Here is an 18,441-nt window from a genome sequence, read left to right as displayed (position 1 = left end):
GGAATGTGTTTAGATGTTTTATCACATTAGAGATGTATGGTATTTAATTTAATGTAGATTGATAAATGACCTCTATCACTCTATTAAACTATCATAATGTATTCCTTGACAAAGTGTTATTTACTTACCTGAAAAAAAAGAATAAATAAAGGAGGTGAGATATGAAAGAAAATAAAACCACAAACATCTATTAGATAGTAATTTAGTCCAAGGCTTTATTGTTACTGTCAACAAATGTACACTGGTCTTCCCAAGCAGACCAATACATAAATATAATCTAACATTTAGCTTGGATGGGGGCACGTAGTTAAATTTCCCTTTGCTGAAACCAGGGTTACAATTATTTCTGGGGGATGCAATCCTGCTGGGTAAATGCAGCAAACTCGATGGGATTTCAAACCTACTGCTTAATAAATTTCCGCCAAAGGCTTTAGTGGACTTGAAGATAAACAGTATGCTGCCTATTATAATCACCAAAACACCAGAGGCTGAGCTAAGGCATCCTATACAGAACCAGAGGACTATAGGTACCTATCCTCCAACATGACCCATTCCATTAGGTATAAAACATTCTGCTCCTGGACTTACCACCTAATGTATGATTGCAGCCACCTGTGTTGAGCTAGGTAATTGATGGGACGGGTGTTTCAAAACAGGTGTCTGCAATCATAAATTAAAAGGGAAGTCCAGGAGTGGAGCATTTTGTACCTAATGGAGCAGGTCATGTTGGAGGGTCTGTAGGTAGCTTAAACTAACAATATACTGTTTACTAATGTGTATGATACAACAATAAGCTTAATTACAAATACTTCCCAATAGCCTTGAAAATCAAGCCAATCCTTCTCACATGGGAAAAACAAAACATTTGGTAAGAACACAACAGCAAGCTTTGAGGATGCTTTGAGTTAGACACATATAAATTAGTCACTGTCTTACCAATAACCACACTGCCAAGTAGTTCCTAGGACTGGTCGATTGTGCTTCATGGGGCATGGGTTAATTGTATAGATTTGGTGAAATGTGCATTTCTGAGTGGCCGGTAATTGTGCAGTGGCCAAGTGGACACTTCTATAGTAGGGATGTGCAGGCTCGGACTGGTTCAGATTTTCTTGCCAAATTCTGATTTTTCCAGAGAAACTCGGGTCTCAGAAAGAGGCAAAAGGTCATCTTTCATGGACAAACATCATCATTCCTGGACAAAAGTCCATGAAAGATGATGTTTGTCCATGAAAGATGATGTTTTGCCTCTTTCTGAGACCCAATTTTTGGCCGGAAAAAAATCTAATTTGGCGGGAAAATTTGAACTAATCCGAGCCTACATATCCCTAATCTACAGTAACTCTTCTATCCTGAGAGTCTCATTGAAGTGGCATGGAAGTGTCATAGAAGTGTCGTGGGCGAGGATGTCTGCATCATTGCTGGATCACAGAGTGCAGCTGGAGATGGGATGACTGTTTCAGATGGATCTTTTGCACCCAGCATGGCATGGGTGCAAATCCAGATAAAGCAGTGGGTGTGATAGGCTTCTGCATGTGGATGCATAGATTTTTAGTATTCACTAGCACAAGCCTGGTAAACCTGTGGCTCTCCAGCTGTTGTGAAACTATAAGTCACAGCATGCCCTCCCACTGATCAGCTAGTAAAGCATGCTGGCACCAGTTTTGCAGATTGGCCAGGCATGCACTAGCAGATTCTAGCATTAGCATAAGGAAGTAAGTAGGCTATTGCAGCTGAACGGAAAAGTCGACATTGATTTGTCAGACTCCAAATCAGACCCAGAATCAAGGGGTGTGATACAAAAGGTTGTCAATGAAAAAGTCGACAATCATTTGGGTGACACCAGAAGGTTGACGTGGAAGAAGGTCAACGTGACAAATGTTAGACAGTACAGAAGGTCGACAGGTAGAAAGGGTCAACAGGGTCAAAAGGTCAACACAAAAATGGTCGACACCTGTTTTTTTACCCTAATCTTTACCCTAACCCTAAACCTAACCCTTCCCTTGGTGCCTATACCTAAATGCCCCCCTTGGTGCCTAAACCTAACTGTCAATTAAGTGCCGCCGGTAAGAGCCTAACTCTAACCCTAAAAAACAAACAATCTAAAAGGTGTCGACCATTTCCAATGTGACATTTTGAACCTGTTGACCTTCTGCACTGTTTATATTTTGTCATGTTGACCTTCTTCCATGTAGACCTTCTGGTGTCAGCCAAATCATTGTAAAACTTTTAATTGTCAACCTATTGTTTGCCAAATTTTGAGATGCATGTGCACAAGGGCACAGTAACTCCGCAGTGAGAGATGGTCCCTGCACCATTTAGAGTGACATTTCCCAACTTTCCAGATGGCGGGACAGGTCCGTATTTGTGCACATGAAATATCCTAGTGACATGTTTTTAACTATTGTCTCTTTCTTATAGTTCATTATATGTGGAGCTCTGAATGTTATGTCCTACAGATATCCAAAGAGATGTTGGGTAAGCATTTTGCCTTTCCACTTTCTCTGTAATTTTGCTTAGATTTCGTCATACGCATTTGAGTGAAAAATGTAAATATAATGCTTAGTACAGGAAAGTTAGTGTAAACTAGTGCCAGTGCTAAATCACATTGGTTGTCTCTGCCGATCACAATACAACAAGAAACTAGTGATTATAGCTCGAAAGTATCATTTCCAAAAGTTTGGTTTGTTGAGATTTGCCCAAATTTGACAGAGGAATTTAAATTGTTCACACTTCCCTGTCAGCAATTATACAGTACAATGGGGTATATTTACTAAGCAGTGTTAGGAGACAGAGTGAAAAGTGAATAGGTGCCAGCCAATCAGCTCCCAACTGTCATCTCACAGGCTGTGTTTGAAAAATGAGAGTTGGGAGCTTATTGACTGGCACCTTATCACTTTTCACTCTGTCTCCTAACACTGCTTTGTAAATAGGCCCCAATCTCTGTAGGACTAGCAGATAGCAGAACATTTTGTGCTAGAGCAAGGGAGGGTGCTCAAAAGTTACTAGATTTATTTTTAGTGTTTTGTCTAGTTTTTCTTTTTATCTGTTTAGGCATGTGTTGTCTTTTTTCTTTTTTTTTTCATTTTAGTAATTCATTTATTCAAACTGTGGGTCTAATGCAGCAGCGATCGCATTTACAGCAGGTCTGACCTTCTGCAGACACTGCAAGTCTCACTGCACAACAGAGACACGCATGTGCACTAGTGTCACTGCTCCAAAAAGAGCAATAAAGTTGCTCGCAGAGACAGCTGATTTTCGGATACCTCGCAGCAGGTTAGAAAGTTAATACAGCGGATTAAGACCCCATAGGGCCCTGGAGCAGATACTGCTTTGGGGACCTGTATTACTATAATATACCGACACATACTGTATCCATAGCTCTTACACAGATTATCCCTCACATCACTCTACCCCCCGTACAGCTCTCACACAGCTTAACCCTCACAGCTCTCCCCCCTCACAGCTCTTTCCCCATAACACAGTGGTTCTCAACTCCAATCCTCAAATACCCCATACAGATCATGTTTTCTGGATTCCTTTACTCAAGCACAGGTAAGTTAATCTATTTTGCTGGGTCAGTGGTTATCCAACCTTTTTCCACAGAAAGAAATCCTGAAAACATGACCTGTTAGGGGTACTTTAGGAATACAGTTGAGGACCACTGCCCTAACAGATTCCCCCTCCCCAAAAGATGTTTCCCCTCTATTCATCACACAGCTCTCCTGCATTGCCATGACCTGAATGTTTCTTTCATCCCTGCACAAGTTCAATGTGCAAGCAGCAGCATTTGAAACTGACTGAGGCGCCAACAGCATTCCACTCGCAGACCATCAGCCATTTAGGTTCACTCCCGATTGGTTGTTGATCCGTGAGCAGCCACTTGCTTGCAGGTGGTGCCAAATTCAAAACGCCACAGCTCTCTCTCCATGGCTGTGAGTCTGCGAGCTGCAACCAACTTGCGGCCCTGCACCAAATCCACACTGTTGTCACTGTAGACAACTGGCATCGGCCGCCAATCTCTACAGCGGCACCCTCCTCAGCGTGATGCTCTAAGCAGCCATTTTCCTGGGCTGTCCCTGCTCTGTGCCTTTCTGTGTAGCAGGGTGCTTGACCAGGCACCACACAAGATGGAAACAGGTGCCATCCAAGCAGTAATAATGTCACCCCCTCTGCCTTGCAGACAGTGTAAGACTGGGGGAATGCTGTGATAGGGGCTGATACGGAAATGATCAAATATACGATGAAGTCTCCTTGAAGATTTTATTTTTATGTACGCACGTACAGAGCTGGTAGTACATCATTGCAAGCTGCCCATACATTGATTGTACAGAAATTATATACCAAAAATGAATTTACATATAAACCAATCAAATGATTCAAACAATTGTCATTATTTAACTCCCTTAAGATCTAAAGCCAATCACATAATTATTTCATCCAGTAATTGGAAGAAATCCAATATCATTATCTCAATATTATAGTCCCGTAGCACTAATCACGAGTGTATGATCCAGGCATCAAAACGGACGTTTAACCTTTATACGAACTTATCATTTCCACATGATTCCGATAAATGGTCTTCCGCAACCTGGTATTTTAAGCCTAGACATAGCATGCGTCTGGATATACTTCCTTATAGCCTTGCAAATCTTGCAATGGTTGCATTATTCAGAAATGTGTGCACATATTAGAAATTTTCATTAAAGTCATAGTTATATAAAAACATTTAGCAATGGTTTCATTCAGCCGCCATTTTGTCTTCTCGCTGCCATATCATTCCCTTCTCTACTCATTCACTGAGCATTCTACATAAACAAATCAAGAAGGTTTGTCTCAAATTAATCACTAGGGAGGAGTAGGTAAATACATACACCATATGCAAAAGGTAACTTGGATAAGAATAGGATTGTATGCTAATACTCACCGTACCAGACAAGGGGGGGACCCTAAATTTTAAATGAACCTTCTGGTGTGGCTATGAAAGGAATAATATAGCTAGTTGAAGCTAGCAATTACAGTAATTCATGGGTAACGTATTCATCATCATTTCTATTACCTCCCTCATCACCTAACTCATATATGAAATTCTCATGTTCAACAACTTCCTCATTGCACAAAGTCTGGTATATATCAGCAGGCAGTGGTGTTTGTAGACTTTCATAGGATTGCATCATTTCACTATACAGAACATGAGATCACTCTTCTGACAATGGATCCTGACCTAACAGAATCTCCTCATCTATGACCACAATGGTCATCTCCTGCTGTGTTTCTATCTTCTTTATCCTTTTACAACATCGTACACCAATAGTAGGCCCACATTTGATACTCATGTACGCTATACTTATTGCCATGGTCCCAAACACAATGTACTGTATAATTCCAGCAATGAGTTTGGTAATGCCTGTACCTAGCCATCCTCAAGGGTCCCAACCACCTGCTCTTCCTCCTATCTTCCGTAATTCCTTCTGCATCTCTGCCACCTTCGTAAAATGTCCAGCAATCTCTGCTCTGTTATCATTAATATAGGTGCAACATTCCTGTCCTACCACAGCACAAGTACCATCTTCTGCTGCCAACAACTGATCTAATGCCATCCTATTCTGTAAAGCTACTGTTCTTATCTGAGCAACTTTCTCCACTGTCTGATTAATAGAATCAATCAATTCCTCCACCATTTGGTCCATCACATTAAAAATGTCTGAAATAACATTTTCTAAACATATAATAGATAAGGGAAAAATTACCTTAGGTATAGGCAAGCCTGCACTGGTATACATATATCCCATATATGCCATAAAGTAAGCTGTATTAATTCTTGCAGCATCCATACAAGTTACATTGTCAAAAGTACACATTTCCTTTTTAATTGAACTAAAATCTGATCTATCATTAAAAACATTTGTCATTACTGTAATACCAACTAGAACTCGTAAAGCAGACATGAATAGCATAGGTATCTTTTCCACTGGGATGCTTATGACAAGACCATTCTCAATTTAACATAAGCCGTGCTAATGAAGTGTGCTAGCATAGGTATGCCTGACTCTACATTCATAGGCAAGTGTGTACAAACCCAACAATTGGTCTCATTAAGTGTGTTAGCAATTCTCCCATGCATTTCTATCACTGAATTTCCCGAAAAATAATTTCTGTGATCTCTTTGTTGTAAAGCTTTGCGAACATGCTTATTATTGGTCATACCACTAGTGTATGAATGAAAAGTGCCAATCGTTTTTGCCTTTGACATATGTGAAATTTCAGTATCATTCTTCATTGTATCTAACATTATTGTCATGTATAAAGTAAATTCAATTAAAGCAAAAGTCATTACAATCAGAGTTCCCCAGGAGATAATTGCACCCCCAAAGTCTCGAATCTGGCCTTGGGTAATGCCTATCAACATTGCTCTGTTCAGCATGGTCCTGATCTTCACAGTACTCTTTAGAGTTGCCTATCTGTTTAGAATTACTGCATTGACAAGTGGCACGGGGTTTATTGTGCCCGCAAAGACCACTTACTTGTCTTGAAGGATCTCCTCTGCTTGGGCTGTCTCTGGAGGCGTGACTCTTTTACAATGCATGGCGTGGATCCATGCAGTCTTCTTCTTTATCTTAACAGCAGTTAAAGTTGTCAGCAAAACTTGGCAAGGTCCTTCCCACCGGTCAGTCAGTGAACCTGATTTCAGGAAATTCCTGACCATTACTTCATCACCATGATTTAGGTTATGACAAGCACCTTCCACAGGAACTGGTTGTGTGCCTATCACATCAGTCTGTATCTTCTTTAGCTGATTACTTAATGAGATAAGATAATTCACAGTTAAGTAATTTTTCTTACTTAGTTCATATGCGGGTGCAAAAATAACATTAAATTACTTTCCAAACAGGATCTCATAAGGGGAAATGTTCAATTGTCCTCTGGGGGTGACTCTGATTGAGTGCAAGACCAAGGGTAAAGCCACCAGCCATTGTAAACCAGTCTCTTTACACATTTTGGCAAGTTTATTCTTAATAGTTGAGTTATAACGTTCAACCTTGGCGCTGGACTGAAGATGATAAATGGTGTGTAAATGTTGTTTTATTCCATATAATTGACGCATATTCTTAAACACTATTCCCATAACATGTGTACCCTGATCAGATGATATCACATATAGTATACCATACCTACAGACAAATTCCTGTGTCAGTTTATTTGCTGTAATTGATGCAGCTTCGATCCAGCCTGAAAACGAACACACAAACCAATGCATATTGAAGCATTCTAACCTTTGGAAGCTGAATTAAATCAATCTGTATTATCTGGAAAGGACCACTTGTCTGGGGAATATGAGAAGGTATTGTTTTAACTGATCGCTCTCAAGTTTAATCTTGAGATAGTCACGTAGCCCTAATCACGAGTGTATGATCCAGATATCAAAACGGACGTTTAACCTTTATACAAACTTATAATTTCCCCATGATTCCGATAAATGGCCTACCACAACCTTGTATTTTAAGCCTAGTCATAGTATGCATCTGGATATACTTCCTTATAGCCTTGCAAATCTTGCAATGGTTGCATTAAGAATTAAATATGTGCACATATAAGAAATTTTCATTAAAGTCATAGTTATATAAAAACAATTTGCAATGGTTTCATTCAGCCACCATCTTGTCTTCTCGCTGCCATATCAGGGGCCCATGCATAAAGGGTGTGGTCAGCCACCACAGTAGCTTGAATAACCATTAGGCAAATTTTGGTGTAGTTTCTATAGAAGCAAATCAAGAACCAATGTTTATTAATTGTCCCAACCTGGTAACTGAGCCTGTAATAAAGTAACAATGTAGAATTCACTGCATAGACTGAAACATGGAACCTAGAGGAGGGGGTGGGTCCCTCAGGCAGTAGGGCCCACTGGGGATTTCCCCTGTACCCCTGTGGGTCAGTCCAACCCTGCTTGCAGACTACAGATGTGTCCGCTTACATTGTTGCTGATCGCGCTACAAAAGTGCACGCGCAATGCACCATGCAATCCTATGGGGTCACGGCGTGTAACCATTTGCGGCCGCGCAATTTGCCCCAATGCATGGGGCGATTTACCACACAAGCAGCAACAATGAAACTGGGCATATCTGTAGGTAGTGGCATGAGCTCATTGTGAGGCTGGGACAGGATGTAGAGAATTGGCCATATCTTTTTCTTGTGATTAATTACAGTAATTCATGTCCTGTCTGTTGCACCTGACATAGGCCCTGCTACAGAGTTGTATGCAAATCTAATCAGGGATGCAGAGAGCTGTGGTGGGAAGGAGGCGTGGTCTAATTGTGTGGGTGTGGTCACACCCCCTTAGTATAAAAATGTATAAAAACACTCTGCACACTGGGAAGAGGGGCGCTGTGAGCCCCTCAGCCTGGCTCAAAGCCAGGGGGGCACGATCAGTGTGATCACAGGCATATGAGACTGCTGCAGCTGCAAGCAATCTCCCACTACAGCCCAGCACACAGCTGTGTATGCTGGGCTGCTGTGAAGTAAGAGGGATGGGGTGGTGCAGGACCCGAGCCCCCGCGGGGCCCCTCCAGCAAGCCCGGGTCTGGGTAAATAGTACCCACCCCTCTCGGCGCCCCTGAACCTTATGGTTTGTGTGCATCTCCGATGTTTAAAGATTTGTATTGCACATTTGCAGATCTCCTTTTGCAAGCTCCCTTGCAGTGCCCGGATGCCGCAGCCTGATTGAGAGGCTACAGCCATTTAGGGGTGGCGCCAGGCAGTGTCCCAGAAAATGGGGGCATGTTGGCCCCATTTTTTGCGCCTGTTGAAACCAAATGCTGCGTCCTTGTTTGCAACTTTACTGGCTTCAGCTGCGTGAAAGCACCTGCAGATTACTCAGCTGACTGATGTTAACTGAGAGTGATCCGAAGCTGTTTCTCGTCACGGGAGTGGCAGCATAACAGGCCCATAACTAGGGTTGTGTAAGCGATACGGCTGCACAAATTGCAGCACTCTGTGTGCCGCACCAGCTCTCACCCACAGTCCCTGCATCTGGCTAGCAGGGTGCCTAGATTCACCAGTAATTGTGGCCCCGCCCCTTCCACATTACAGCATGCAGAGGGGGCGTGGCCTGCACCAGATGCCGGGAGCGCTAGTTACGATGCCGCAGCATAACCATATTTTAGCACAGTACCTGCTTCCTTAGACACAGCTACTGTTCTACTGGGTCCATCTTTGATTCAGGCCCAAAGACTGCTCTGGTAGTGCTAGCCTTATTAGTGATGCTCTGGTAGTTTTTCTTGCTCCACAAGTCCTCTCTGATTTCCACTACTACACCTCATGGTTACCAATATTCTGGCTGCCCCTTCTGGGAGGGAGCAGCCAGGTCAGCATGGCAGGGGGCAGGGCTGGACAGTTTACTGTTATTTGTGGGCAGAGCAGGGGGCGGGTAATGCATGATCACATCATTTTTGCCCCACCAGCCATATTTATAAAGCGCTTTATGCAAGGTAAATACGTCAACACTGGGTCCGGTGGTCAGCAAAAGAATATCTGCTATCTGAGGAAGCTGCAGACACTGTATTTGCAGGCAGAGAAATGCGTGATACACTGCCGCTATATTCTGACAAGGCTCGATGTTCTTTGGCTGACCACCAGACCTAGTGGTGAAGTATTTACTTTGCATAAAGCGCTTTATAAATATGACTGCATGATTGTGGAACACTAACAGCAGGTGATACGACTTATCAAATCTATTCACTGGGGACCTGGACTGTGGGGCTATACAGCCCATTTCAAGGAGCCTGTCAGAAACAGTTCTGAAGTTCCATAAAACAATATATTATATATTAAATAATTAGTAGTGGAAAGGATCCTACCAATGAGTCATTGAAGTGACTGTATATTCAACAATTTTTTCTTGCTGGGAATTGCCAATTTTTTTGGGACACAAATAAGGCCTATTATAGTCAGTATGCTTTCAAGGTTTAATGTTTTAATTTTTTATAAATTTGTCAATTATTATGAGCTGTGTATCAGTTATGACTAAGACGGGATAATGTGGAATAATTAATATATGTGTACTATGTAATTGTTGGAAAGCAACTTTATAACAAATGTATTGATCTGACATTAAGAGGTCTTATCTCATATTTGGGATTATGTTGAGTCTTTTTGACGATTATTGTGATTTATGACCATTCCTTATTTTATGGTATTACTAATTTGAATGGTTAAATTCTTCAATTAAAACCAACTGATAGCGCTTTCTTCTTTTTTATGGAAGTTTTTTGAATAAATACATTTTTGTCAATTGAGTAAAAGGAGCAATACTTCTTAGAAAGCTGCAAATTAGTTGGTATTATATTGTCACCAATAAGATCAGTGCCCAGAGGTTTTTCTTGCACACTATATGTAATGCTTATAATTATGTTTCTTCTTATACACACAGGAGGCACTAGCTTTCATCGGCGTCTTGGTCAGCCTTGGAGTTTCTATTGCGGGCATGGTTTGTGCAATTAAGGATCTCACCTGGGTTAATTGGGATAACAGCTTTCTTTATCTCTGTGATCGTCTTTTTTATGGGAAAGACGGATATAACTATGGCTATGGAACAACAAGACCTCCCAGAAATTATTACGAATCAGACTGGGGACTGAGCAGATGCAAGATGGGATTTCAGCAATACCAGGTGGGAAACTTGGCATGTGTGTTCGATGTTTACATCTTGGTGCAATCTCAAGTATGTCCCTAACCTTCTACTTGGAAACTAACTGCCACACTGTTCTACAAAGTCACATCATAGTATCACCCATGAATGAATGACACACCACTGAGCAGTATAGAGGTTATGGCTACTGTCTACTGTTTTTAAGCATTCATCATACTGGGTAACCATGTGACCATGCAGCCATGCCTGTTAACCAAGCACCACGGGTTACTGATGCTGTGTTTATCCAACCAGCCAACTGACTTTCCATTATGGTGACCAACATAAATATGTGGTGTAATGACCTAGTTGTTCCCTCAAAAAATTACCGGACACTCCCTCCCTTTTACTGCAACTCAGACTGACATTCTTTTATCATCATTATTAAATTAATTTATTCATTGTAATATTTATTTAACCACATAATTCATGGTTTGATTGTTTTACTGTAATTTATGTAAATAATAATAATAATAATAATAATTATTATTATTATTATTATTATTATTATTACAGGTTGAGTCTCCCATATCCAAATATTCTGAAATACGGACTATTCCGAAATACGGAATTTTTTGAGCATGATTATTATTATTATTATTATTATTATTATTATTATTATTATTATTATTATATCATTCTGGTTTACAAAACATTGCACCATAAAGATCATTAGTATAGTTTGACAAATTTGCTATTTCCTACCCCTGCCTAACTTCTAAATGGGTTAGCTGGGTGGGATGACTAAATTCTACAGGGCTGTGATGTTCCCATATGCCTCAAACTCCAGAAAGCTTAACTTTCCATTGATTCTGACCATTCAGCAATGGCATCTATAGATGTGGTTGCCTATAGAAGCCTATGGGCTTCTTATCACAATGAATCCATCAAAGGAATCCGTAGGATGCCTCTCCAGCCTCCCGTAGGATGCCTCTCCATCCTCCTGCAGCTTGCGCATGCACTGGCCATGAATGCACATTAGTACTCCAAGGTCATAAACCCTGAATGCATTAAATGTTTTTAATAGCCCTGCATCATCCTCACATTGAGCACCAGTTACTGTCATGAAGGGAAAGCAGCAAGGTGTTTTTTTTTATGTGACACTACAGGATGCTGCTCCTCAGTATTATACTGATAGTGTGCCACAGTCAAGCACCACACTTTCCGCCCAAGGGGAAATAAATTATGCCCCCTGCTCCTGCTTGCTAAGGTGAGAACAGCAGCTGTGGGGAGGCATAAGAGTGGAAATGTTTCTGGTGCAGGCAAAATCTCTTACTGGTTGGGAATTGTGCATGACGCAGCTCATTCTTCATCAGTCCCGATTATCCAGGGCTACCTAGAAGAATGTTTCTCTTGCCCCATCTCTCAAGACTTCCCTGGCTTGCAGAACAGTATCAGTACCTGTCATCATCATCAATGTCTTTGTGTTCCGGATCTAGGGCCTAATTCAGATTTGTATGGTATTGTACAGGTGCAGGGAAGCGGCTGTGCAATCCTGTACAACAGGTGGTGTCTGTAGGAGATAGACATCCCCTTCATGCATCTGTGATCTGAGTGCATCCATAGAGACTGCTTCAGGTCAACAATAGTCGCTGTCCTCGACCAGTCTGCTTAAGCTGAAGATTACTTACCTGACTGTTGGAAGCCCTCTGTCGGGTCCCGAAGTCTGCATCCACAAACGCAGAGCCTGAGCTCGGAATGCCAACAAACCACCCCTTTTTTGCAGAATGGTCCTGTTCGCTGCCAAGCTCCAAACACCGCAACGAGAAGGGAATGCGAGTGTCCAGCTGGACCAGGTCTGCGCAGAAATGGTTGTGTGCCTGCGCAGACTTGGAGCCATTAGATTTGTACGTAAGCTATTGGGTTTGATTAGAAATCCCAATCAGGCCCCTAGTTTGGAAATTTGTCTTATAATTGCCTGAAAGAAGTGTCACTAGACCATAGACTAGCTAATAGTTTTAGAAACAAATTAACTTATTTAGAAATAATTTTCTTACTAAAGCAACTGTGGATATTCAAATATTCTGCTATTCACAATATATAGTAAGGAATTCGCTGCTTTTCCTGTTAACAGCTCATTTTGATACAACATATGCAAATGTGCAATTGGCCTATTGGCTTGATTTCAGCCTCCAAATCAACGGTTACATACATCCGGCAATTTGATGGACAAAATTGCCAGAAAATCATTTTGATTTGCGGCAACTTATCAGTCACTGTGTTTTAAATGAAACATAAAATTGCACCAAAAGTCAGGCGCTCTCTATATACCATAATCCAAACAGTGTAAAGGTCACCAAAAAAAGAAAAAAATATCCGATGAATAATAATAATCACCCAGAAATAATATCCTTTCAAATAAAGAAGTTGTCTGTAAAGGAAAAAACGTTATTCATCTGTACAACCAGTCAGAATAACAGGATTGCTTCTCTCCTCTATGTATTTTATGATCTGTAAAACATGTCCTCCAATTCCACTGCATAAACTCAATTACACAGGTTCAGGAAGGCAGGAAATAAAAGACAGAACACAGGTTTTAATATACAAGTTGCACTTACAAACATAGATGTAGTACAGGCATATCAGATAGGATCCAACAGTGGCACACAGCAGCGATCTGGATGAAAGTCCTGGCAGTCCACGGATGTTGAATAGGACACAGCCTGGTCAGAGATCTGGATACTCCAGCCAGTTACCAGGTAATTTCCACCAGTGCAGCAAACGCAGCAAAACGAGGATCCAAAGAAACAAGTAGAGCCACGCTTAACGCATTTCTGACAGTTAATGACCTTCATCAGAAGCGTGTACTCGGCTCTAAAAACACACTATTTAAACCCTCCATGGACACTTACACAGGTGTAGCTAATCGGCATCCATCCCATAGTGCATCTGCACTGATCTCCAGAAAATCGGAAACAATATGGCCGCCATGCATTCCAGTTGCGTTGCAGCAACCAAGAAGTGACTACTTGAGCCATCGTAGAGGCTCAAATGGTCACATCATACAAAAAGTCCTCAATAATGTCCAAAAGGTTACCAATAAAAAAGACATATAAAAGCAGATAATTAAAAAACAAATTAAAGACATATTAAAAATATAGAGAGTGTGCAAAACTAACCAATCAAGTGCAAGACTATGCATAAGGTGCAGTAGTGCCCAAAAGTGCAGAAAAAATCTGCACAAATGAGACTAGAATAGAGGATAATATCAAATGAGGAAATATTTCAATTCGAAATCTCTGTTTAGTCCCCTGGGAACAAGGGTCCCCAAATTATGAATCCATTTCATCTCAGCTTGAGAAAGTATTACCAGGTTATTACATCCTGGCCATAATGCAGTGCACTGCCCGTATTTAGGGGTGAGAATGACTGACCGGCTACAATAGTTGGAGTGACTCTCTCACATGATCACAAGTGTCCCCTGCATTGTCTCATTCTATTCCACCCTCTCCTCCCTACAGAACCTGTTGAAAGGCTTGGTGATTATGACTTTGCTCATGATGATCTGGGGTCTCTGCATCTCTCTCATTAGTCTGGGCTATAAACTGAAAGCTTTGTGTTGCGGTCGCACATGTAAGGTAAGTAATGATCATTTTTCTTTACTCTACTTTACTTTGTCTTTTTATAGGCACCTTGTACTAGAAAATGTTCATATTGGTAATGTATGATGTCCATACATAAAGAAGCCATACAAAAATCAATAGAAGGTGGATAAAGAGCTGTTTGTTTCCATTGTTAATCTATGTGTGTCAAAGTCTCTTCTCATCAATTCATGTAAAACAAAGAGGGGTTTAGTGGTGAAACTATGAATACAACGTTGATGATCAAATGCCATCCAATAAATTCACTCATCTGAAAAGGTGATAATGGTGCACATAAAGGTTTCTTTCAATATCTATTGGGAGTAATCTATGATCTGTATGGTATTCACCTTCCTTCAACACTGGTTTTATATGAAGTAAACTCAAGCTAATAAGTCCAGAATCTACAAATCCTTGGATGGTTATAAGGGGAAAATAGTATAATCCTTCAAAGATTTTACTGTATATGCAGTAGAGACAGCTGCGGATCCTGAAAGTCATTCAAAATACCAACGCGTTTTGGACAAATGTCCATCTTCCAGACACCAGGCACTGTTCAGCACTGTTATGGCCCTAGTACAAACAACATAGAGATGTGTCCTCGTATATCTTTGCTGCAGTCGGACCAATCAGCTCCTTTCAGGGTGCCAGGTCCGATGAGACTATGTTAATGCTGGACATCTTTTCATGTCTTTTTTTTTTTTAAGGAAATTAGTCTGTCACTATGTGATACGATGCAATGTGACTGGAATGCATCAGGAGACTGTGCTGATTAATTTGAGAAGTGACACTTGTGTGTCTGAGTCTCTCAATCAGCATGCAAAGTGCTCCGATGCAGCGGCCACAGCTTTTTCCACACAAAGCCAATCATTGCAAGGCTAAGGGGGCACTGTGAGCGAGATGTGCCTGCAGAGACCGCTAAACATCAGAGATGTATGCTAACCATCAGGCTAGCGTACATCTCTGAGGGGGGGAGATGTACTAAGCTCTGTAAAGTAATACATTGGAGAGTGATGCCCCAGAGTCTGATCAGGCCCTTTGGCCTGAAATCTGTTCAGTCATTAAGGGGTTTCATTTCTTAAAGTAGGTGAAAAGATTTAAAAAAAAGCAATTAGCTACAAAAAATCCATAGGAGAGGCGTTTTATAAGTGTGTTAAATGTATCAGAAAATTATGATTTGCAATACTTGATACATCTCACAGTTTCCACAATATTCATTTGTTCGGCTTTATTAGAAATATGAGGAATTCCTTGCAGGGAGACTTAGTGAAGAACGTTTGAAGTGCCATACTGTTGCTTGATCCCTCTATAGTCTAAATGTAAAATGCTAACATAACTACAAAAATCTAATTACCTAAACACAGAGGTGGAAGCAATGTCCATTAAATCCAGTTATGGTTTTGCTAATGTTTTTGTAAATATTTTTCAGTCTAACATAAACAAATGTTTAATGAATGAGATCATTGTGAAATTTTATGTTTTTCACAAAGGAAAATAAAGTGCAGGGCTTCAGTTCTAGCAGTATACTGTACATTTATTATAACTGTTTGCTTGACAACATTAGTTGAGCAATAAATAAATGCTTATAAACTGGGCTGGACTGGCCATCTGGCATTTCTGGCAAATGCCTAAAAGCCTGGCTGAGCAGCTCTGTCTCTGCTCTGCTCGGATGACATGAGGAGAGGCGAGGGGTGTATCACCAGGCCACTACCCAGTGACTCACGGCATGCCCCATGAGGCGCGACCAAGTCCCGTGAGGTGTGGTTATGCCCCTTTTCTGGCCATAGAGGTATGCCAAGGTTGTTCTGCAGCCCCAATACGCCTAGGTTTATGGACTTTATCCATTTCAATTAACTAAGAAAATCACTGTGACATGAGGCACTTTTTGTTTGGGCTTTCATCCCTTTTTAAGCAAAATACATATAAAAAAAATAAAATGTCATATATTGTCAGGCCTGTCATAGTAAGATACTATAACATTCCATTTGTTTGCTTTGTATTACAGAAGCCTATTGAAAATAAAGACAATTCTCTTTTGCCACAAACCCCTACTGGTGAAGTATTCATTGCTTAGAAAGAAGATGGATTCTATGCACCTAATCTGCCACTTTTATTCTCTCTTTGACCTCACATACTGTAACTTGTTGCCAGTATTAGGGCTCCTGTCAAATTGAAATGAATTAATGAGACATCAATGTGAGCTGTTTGTTAAGGCAATAAAATTCACACCATCCTATCAATTTATTCACAAAGTAAACAGATCTGGTATAGGAATTGAACCCCTTACCCAATTTTTTTCTGTTACTGGAGCTCTTATGAGAAAAGGAGCTTTGCAAGCTAAATCTGTTATTGGGACAAAACTGGGGATTGCCCAAAGCAAACCAGGTCACATTGGAGTTATACACAGGATATCCTCTGTTGCTTTTCTCTGCTGTCACTATTAAAATATATTTGCATTCAAGCACCAATATGTGTTTGTGGTGTTGTGTAACTGAAGGGTAATGGACAGTAGTTTATGAAGTGCAGTACACGAGACCAGGGTTAAAAAAGAATGAGACTCTCATAATCCCAGATATCTTCAACAATATGTAGAAAATCAAAAATGTAATCTAAAGGACACTAGGCAGGTCTTACAATTGCTCCAGAAACTGGGATGGAAAAATACATATACTTTATATACTAGTGATGTCAAGTCCCTATACATATCCAGCATGATATACATTAGTTTGTGAACACATTCTAGATTTTGCCTCTCCACCATGGACACACAACCCATCAACCAATATAATTTTATTGTGGATTGTATCAACTACATTTTAAACCACAATATCCAGTATAAGGGGGACTTCTATAAACAAATCAATGGGACAGCAATGGTAACCTGTTTTATGACAAGTTATGCAAACGTATTTGTTGCAAAGTAGGAAGATGATATAATATGGAGCAACAACACGTTTAAAGAACATATCATCTGTTGGCACCATTATATAGACAATTTACTTTTTATAAAGGACAGACCAGAAATAAAACTAAAATAATTCATAATGTACTTGAATAACAATCTTATGAATCTAGAGTTTACTACAACAACAAGCAATAAACTTATGTTTTTTTCTGGATTTGGAAATGCATATTGAAGAAGGCAATATCAAATCAAGAACCCATATAAAGGAGTTTGACTGCAACATGATGTTACTAGCAAACTGTAATCATCACAAAAATGGATAGCAAATATTCCAGGTAGCCAATGCAGTAGATTAAGGAGAAACTGTTCAGATTTTAAAAGATTTCAAGAACAAAGACCTGACACATATATTCAAAAAGGTTACCAGGCAGGAACATGTTCTAAGAGGATATGTTCAGAAAGTTAAATACATTGAATGGAACTCACTCATTCAAACAACAAGAACAGAATGAAGAAATGAAAACAGCCATGATTACCCACTATAACAGCAATAACAAAATAATAGAGAAAATGATACACAGACATTGGCATGTACTGAAGTTACTGTATTTGAAGAATTAAAGTCCAATATACATAAATAAAAAAATTAAATATATAAAAATATAAAGCAAAAACTAACTGCAAGCTACTTCCCAACTGAAACAAACATGAGGAAAGATATGGGAAAAATAGGTTTCCATTACTGTCAGAACTGTAACGGCTGCAAAAACAAAGAAAATAACACAATGACACCAACTACTTATGTCATCTTCAATCAAACAAAGAAACAATACAAAATAAAAAGACACTTATCCTGTAACACAGAGGGAGCCAAATATATCTTGGAATGTCCATGCAGACATCAGTATATACAAATGAAAATAAAAATAAAAACTAGAATTGATGAGCACATCTGCTATATCGGGAAATGGTTAACAACCCACAGCCTATCTCCAAAGTCCATAAGGGGGACCATAAATATCTGAAATTTTGTAGGAATTAAACAAATAACATCAAAGGGGGAGATATAACCACTGCGTTTAGGAAAACCAAGAGCAAGTGGATCTACATTATGAAAACTTTGAATCCACATTGACTAAATATTCTGTAGACATGGAGTTTAATGCTTTTCTGGAATAAAAAAAACCATTGCTCTGAAAAAAGAAATACCTTTTTCAAATGTAATATTATATTAATTTCACCATCATTTCACCCATTTTACCTTATTACACATA

At 40.1% G+C, this 18,441-nt stretch overlaps 1 protein-coding gene across 1 annotated transcript in view; it reads left to right on the top strand.

Moving 5' to 3' along the window:
- The window catches only part of LOC148522954 (transmembrane protein 176B-like), a 34,939-nt gene extending 18,209 nt beyond the window's left edge, over positions 1 to 16,730 (top strand). Inside the window, exons 4-7 of the mRNA XM_088473593.1 lie at positions 2,419 to 2,475; positions 10,424 to 10,663; positions 14,143 to 14,259; positions 16,268 to 16,730. Of these exons, the coding sequence (XP_088329719.1) occupies positions 2,419 to 2,475; positions 10,424 to 10,663; positions 14,143 to 14,259; positions 16,268 to 16,336 (483 nt within the window). The 3' untranslated portion in view covers positions 16,337 to 16,730. The remainder of the gene's footprint in view (positions 1 to 2,418; positions 2,476 to 10,423; positions 10,664 to 14,142; positions 14,260 to 16,267) is intronic.
- The last annotated feature ends 1,711 nt before the right edge of the window (positions 16,731 to 18,441 follow it).

This window comes from Taudactylus pleione, unplaced genomic scaffold (assembly GCF_031769625.1).
Source record: "Taudactylus pleione unplaced genomic scaffold, aTauple2 ptg000136l, whole genome shotgun sequence".
Taxonomy (NCBI): domain Eukaryota; kingdom Metazoa; phylum Chordata; class Amphibia; order Anura; family Myobatrachidae; genus Taudactylus; species Taudactylus pleione.
Note: the sequence above shows the minus strand (reverse complement) of the source record. Positions and strands in the feature narration are given on the sequence as shown.